Source organism: Saimiri boliviensis, chromosome 9 (assembly GCF_048565385.1).
Source record: "Saimiri boliviensis isolate mSaiBol1 chromosome 9, mSaiBol1.pri, whole genome shotgun sequence".
Classification (NCBI taxonomy): Eukaryota; Metazoa; Chordata; class Mammalia; order Primates; family Cebidae; genus Saimiri; species Saimiri boliviensis.
In genome coordinates, this window is record NC_133457.1 from 94,894,325 (window position 1) to 94,900,324 (window position 6,000).

The 6,000-nt window shown below is 54.8% G+C and overlaps 1 protein-coding gene across 1 annotated transcript in view; it reads left to right on the forward strand.

Annotated features, from left to right (window-relative positions):
• The window catches only part of RSPO4 (R-spondin 4), a 49,882-nt gene extending 46,355 nt beyond the window's left edge, over positions 1-3,527 (forward strand). The window contains exon 5 of the mRNA XM_003941023.4: positions 1,699-3,527. Within this exon, the coding sequence (XP_003941072.2) occupies positions 1,699-1,808 (110 nt within the window). The 3' untranslated portion in view covers positions 1,809-3,527. The remainder of the gene's footprint in view (positions 1-1,698) is intronic.
• The last annotated feature ends 2,473 nt before the right edge of the window (positions 3,528-6,000 follow it).

Sequence of the window (6,000 nt, forward strand, 5' to 3'; positions counted from 1 at the left end):
GTAATGTTTTAATCAGTTTAATTCCCTAACTGTAACAGGGGGGAGAAAGAAAAGAAATATCCTGGTGGAAGCGCTTGGCCCAACACAGCAGCAGACACTTAGCGAGGCAGAATCCCAGTGAGGACTGCGGCCGTGGTCAGCAGCCCACAAGCGTGGCCACATTGCCATCAGAGACGCGATTTCCCAAAAGTGACCGTGATTAATAAAGTCCAAGCAAACTGCTCTCTTGATTGGCAGCGCACTGACAGTGCCCTAGAATCTTCAGTGAATGGAAGTGTTCAAAACCGCTTGGCATTCATGGGTAAAACAGAATTCAGCTCCCAGCAAGCAGACCTTTCAGCTACGTAGGGTGGCGCACGATGTGAGGGAACTGGATGGAACGGGGGACCACTGGTCTTTGCGGGGGACTGTCCCACACTGCACCCTGATTGCCGTCCACTGAATGCACAGGATCCCCCTTCATTATGGCTTCCGAAACCAGTATATATATTTCCAAAATGCCTCTGGGGGCTGTTAAGAACCACTGATTTACACAGAGAGGCCACAGGGTGTGGTTGGTAAGATGTGAATGGTGAGTAGTAATGACCCGGAACCGGCAGTGTTGACTGTGCACACGCTATGTGCAGGCAGAGGTGAGGTCAGGGAAGGAGAGGGCGAGGCAGGCCAGGCAGAGGACTCCGTCAAGTGAGCTGGGAGCCCCTGGGGGTGCTGGGGCACAGGCCAGATCTCATTTGCTCTTCAAAAGAGCATCTGGGCACTCTGCCACTCCTCCCATGTGTCCCCTCTGCCCCAGTGTGTCACCTAGAAGGGAAAGCACAGGGCTAGACATTAGAAACTCCAGTTTCTGAGCAAGTCACTCCCCTTGCTGGGCCTCAGTAACCTCATCTGAGAAATGACACTAATCGATGTTTGTGTTAGAATAAATTCAGCCCAGCACCACAGGGTCGGGGGCCAGGATCGGGGAGTGGGAAAGCACACAGGGTTCAAGATTCAGAGTTAAGTTTTGGGTTTGCACCCAGCCCACCCCTGCCACAGAAGAATGGAGGTAGAAGAAATAAAGAAGAAAAAGAAAGAAAAAGTAGACTGGCACAGAGAAATGATAGAAGGGTAGGGAGAAAGAGGGGAAAAATGGAGAAGATGGGACAGGGTGTGGGGCAGACCCTGCCTGCCTCTCCCGGCTGTTGTGCGTTTCGTATGCATAAAGCACTCAGGGCTGTGGCCTGCCTGCAGTGAGCACTCGATAAATGCTCAAGTGTTATTGCCCCAGTGTTCTGGAGAAGTGGTGCAGGGACACAGGTGAAAGATGACCCGTGTCCGGCACAGAGCCTGCTCAGCTGTGGAGCAGGTGTGCCCGGGAAAGCCACGGGGACCCCCAGGAGGCCACCCTGCGTGTTGATTGGGGCACCCTCATGTGAACCTGCAGGCCTGGCCAAGCCCGATGCCCCGCACTGGAGGGCCCCGAGCAAGGTAGTGGCCCTTGCCACTCCCTGAAGAACTAGAGAGAAAGGCTGTTTGGGGTCACTTAGCCCACGGTCCAAATTCTCAACAGGAGGGATTGCAAGGTCAGCGCCCAAACATTCTTCTGAGCCCCGTTGCTGGGGAGTGGGTGGGGCACCCTCATCTTTCAGAACTGAGGAGGCTCCCAGGACCTAACTGGCCCTGCAGCCTCGGTCACCGGGCCCTGTGCTCTCATTGCAGAGAGGAACCCCGGCCAGAAGAAGGGCAGGAAGGACCGGCGTCCCCGCAAGGACAGGAAGCTGGACCGCAGGCTGGACATGAGGCCGCAGCAGCCCGGCCTGCAGCCCTGACGGCAGCTCTCCCAGCCTCTGGTCCTGGTCCTCGGCCCCTGCACACCTCCTCCTGCTCCTCCTCTTCCTCCTCCTCCTGCCCCTCCTCCTCCACCTTCTCCATTTGCCCTCTCTTCTCCCCACCCTTCTGTCATTTTTCCATGTCGGTCTACCGTCCACTTTCCTTTCTTCTGTATTTCCTTTATTTCTTCCACCCCAGTTCTCCTCTCCTTCTCCCTCCCTCCCTCTTCTTTCTCGCTTATCTTTTATCTGTCTTTTTCTTTCTTCCTGTGTTTCTTCCTGTCCTTCACCGCCTCCTTCTTTCTCCCTCCCCTTCTCTCGTCTCTCTCACACATGCTTAAAGAGACACCATGAGCCTGGGCCTTCCCCTGCAGCTCTCTCTCTCTCTCTACTCCTTAAAGAAAGCAAACATCTTTTCCCAGGCCTTTCCCTGACCCCATCTTTGCAGAGAAAGGGTTTCCAGGGGGCAAAGCCTGGGCCACAGCACAGGTGAGTCCTGAGGGCCCTGCCTCTGCTTGGGGGAAGGGGCTCCAGAACCCCGAGCTGTGAGCATCTGGTTCTCTGGACAGTCCCCAGAGGTCATTTCCATAGCCCTCAGCCACCGGCTGCCCCAAGGAGCTGGCTGCCCCAAGGCTCCAGGGCTTCCAGAGGCCTGGCCTGGCCACCTCCCCCAGCTGGCCGTGGAGGGCCATGACCTGGCCTCTGCTGGGCAGCCAGCCCTGGGCCAGCCAGGTCATCCTCTGCAAGCTGCCTGCCACCCCCATCAGCCCTCCCTGCACAGGCCTCCCTCTCACAGGTCCCATGCCCCTTTTTCCCAAGCGGGATCAGGTAGGCTGTCACTGCTGGAGGATCCACCCGCGCAGCCCAGAAAAGGCCATTGAAACCGAAAGGAACACTGAGATTATCCAGCAGCTCCGTTCCCCAACTCATCTCTCCTGCCCACGTGGGGAGACAGGCCTGAGAAGGAAGGGGCATGCCTAGCATCACACGAAACCTCAGGCTCTGCTTCTGTCTGACGGCTCTGCTCAACACACCCACGGCTGAGAGGAGACATTGGGGGTCATGTGGGGCGGCGGGGGGGATGTAGCGAATTGTGGGTCGGGAGCAAGGAAAGATCCCTGCACCACCACCAGGTTCCCTGAGCATCTGTGCTTCCTGTGACGACCCTCGCCCTGGGCAGGAACGATGCTGGGAGGAGTCTCCAGGTCAGACCCAGCTTGGAAGCAAGTTCGTGCTCACTGCCTGTCCTTCTGCCATGTAACACCCGCTTCCTGCTCTGCTCCCCGGAATCCTCAGGAAGGGGATTTGTGTTCGCCATGACTGGCTAGCCTGAAGGCATAGGGATCCGTAGCTGGGACAGGAATGGGCAGGAGAAGCAAGAGTCAGAGCTCTGAGGGGCCCAGGGGTGGCCTGGAGAAGGAAGGTGGTTAGCAGGCTGGGGAGAGCCTCTAGGTGATGAAACATTACTCCCCACCCACCCCAAGAGAGTGCCCACCCTCAGACCTGCCCTCCACCTGGCCAAAAAATGCCCACCCTCTCCCTGACTTCCCTTCCCTCACCTCCCTGAGAACAGCTCCTTCACCTGGCCAGGCTACCAGCTTCTCTTCTGCAAATATTTGTGTCTCTGAAATGCTCCATTGTATTGTTTCAAGACCCTAACATTTTTTTTTTAATTTTAATAAAGAGAAAAGAAACTTGCAAATGTTTCTTGAGTATCAAGAGGGTGTTGTTGCAAAACTGTGATCCTGATGAGTCTGGAGTAGCAGGATTTAAAACATGTGGAGTGGTTTTCACAGGAATGCTTGGAGCTGAGAGGGGTCAGGAGGTATTGGGGATGGGGTGGGGTTTCAGCCTGGGGGGAGCTGATAAAAGAGGAGCAACCCTCAGCCCTTCCAGGCCCCTCTCAAGAAGCGAGTTCAGCCAGAGGCAGAAGAGGGTAACACCTCAAGCCCCAGAACCTCACAGTTCCACGAACCACATGTCTCAGGGACCAGGGGCACCTGGGAGGTTGACAGGGTCATCTAAACACCCTGGGCTGCTGATGAGAGTGGCCTCGGCATTGGGAGGAACAGGTGGCATCTCCAGCCTGTCACCAGCTATCTGGTGGGGTCTAGGTCAAGTCACTTCCCCTTCCCGGGCCTCAGTTTCCCCATGAAGAGTAAGGCTAAATTAAATCTATTGCCGAAATCTGGAATACCCAACAGCATCTGCTGGGGACGTTTGTAGAAATTCCTATTTTAGGGCCCTACCCCAGATCTATTCATTGCAAGCAAGTTTAGGAGCAGGCAGTGAGAGCAAACATTCATTCCATCCAGGACAAGCTTGGGGGAGAGGTGGCTCTCAGACGATTTCCAGCCCAGAGGGCTGAGTCTAGATTTGCGGCTGCAATTCTGATCCTGACCTCAAGGCTCAATGATCAGATTCTGTAGAGTTGTGTGTGTGTGTGTGTGTGTGTGTGTGTGTGTGTGTGTTATTTTTTTTGAGGCAAGGTCTTGCTCTGTCACCCAGGTTGGAGTGCAGTCACTGCAGCCTCAAATTCCTGGCCTCAAGCAATCCTCCTGCCTCAACCTCCCAAGTAGCTGGGACTACAGGTGTACACCACCAAATCCAGCTAATTTTTTACGTTTTGTAGAGATGGGGTCTCAATATGTTGCTCAGGCTGGTTTTGAACTCCTGGTCTCAAGTGATCCTCCCACCTCAGCCTCCCAAAGTTCTGGGATTACAGGTGTGAGCCACCATGCCCAGCCCATGTATAAATATAAATATAAATACACACACACACACACACACACACACACACACACACACACACATACATTATATAGCGCTTTCTGTTAAGATTCCAATTAAAGGATGCTGAACGTTCCACATTTCACAATTCTAAAAGACCAAGATAAGAGTGGAAGTTTCCAGTCCTGCAATTCCCTGTCCATGTTCTTTTCCCTCAGGGGGGCCGGTGCTCTGTCCTCATCTGGGGCTGTGGACGTTTTTAATATTTTCAAATTACAGGATGAAATCTCTTCTTCAGGGCTCAAGCCCCTCCTGACACCTTTCCATCTCAGACTCTGTTCCCTGCCCCCAGCTCCAATCCTTTCAAATCCCAGCCTCTCTCACATTCTCTGGAGGATTGAGACGCCTCTCTGGGAAGGAGACTCTGCGGCCAGGTGGGCATCACTCACTCCCTTCTTACAAGCCTAGCTTGGAGAAGTTCACAGAGAAGCTCAGAAACGGGGTGGGGTCACACAGCCAAAGAAAGGCAGTCGGGGCAGAGCCCAAGGGAAGGCTCCGCTGCTACTGGCCCTCCGGATGCTAAGCCAGAGGGAGAGAACAACCCCTTGGCCAGAGCTGAGGGATCCCTGCTGAGTTCTTCCTGTCCCGTCTTCCAACTGGGCCACACCAGGGCACTCTCCGCGGACCCCACCGCCACCCCCGACCCGCTCACTCTATCTTCATCCTGGCCTGACTGCTCGCCACGGCCCTGCATGTCGTTCCCACAGCCTGCCACTGAAGGGCGCCAATCAATCAGGAACAGATCGCAGCCAGGCTGGTAAAGGAGCGCGTTTCTGAAACTGGGGGACTTGCTGTTCTCTCCTAGCAGGGCTGGAGAGGGGTGGAGGGCAGCGGAGGGCAGGGGAGAGGTTGCCTCAGACGGAAGGACTGCCTCAGGCTGAAGGACAGCAGTTGCACTGGGGACTTCAGCTGAATGGCCTTCTTAGACGTGCAGTGCCAGTCTCAGAGGTCCCTGTCCCGGGCCCTTCCTTGCACAGAAAGGAAATGTGACTCAGAGGAGGACCCAAACCCAGCATCCCGGGTGAGTCACCACGACATGACTTCCTGCCCAGGTGACCTGTGGGGATTACACCCCTCCATTTTCACTTAGAATAAAACTTCTTTTCTCCGCTTTGTTTGTTTGTTTTGTTTTGTTTTGTTTTTAAGATGGGATCCCTTAATAGCTCTGTTGCCCAGACAGGAGGTCAAGTGGTGTGATCCCGGCTCACTGCAGCCTCCACCTCCAGGGATCAGGTGATCCTCCCACCTCAGCCTCCTGAGTGACTGGGACTACAGATGCACACCACAACACTCAGCTAATTTTTAAATTATTAGTAGAGACAGAATCTTGCTATGTTGCCCAGACTGGTCTGGAGCTCCTGGGCTCAAGTGATCCTCCTGCCTCAGCCTCCCAAAGTACTGG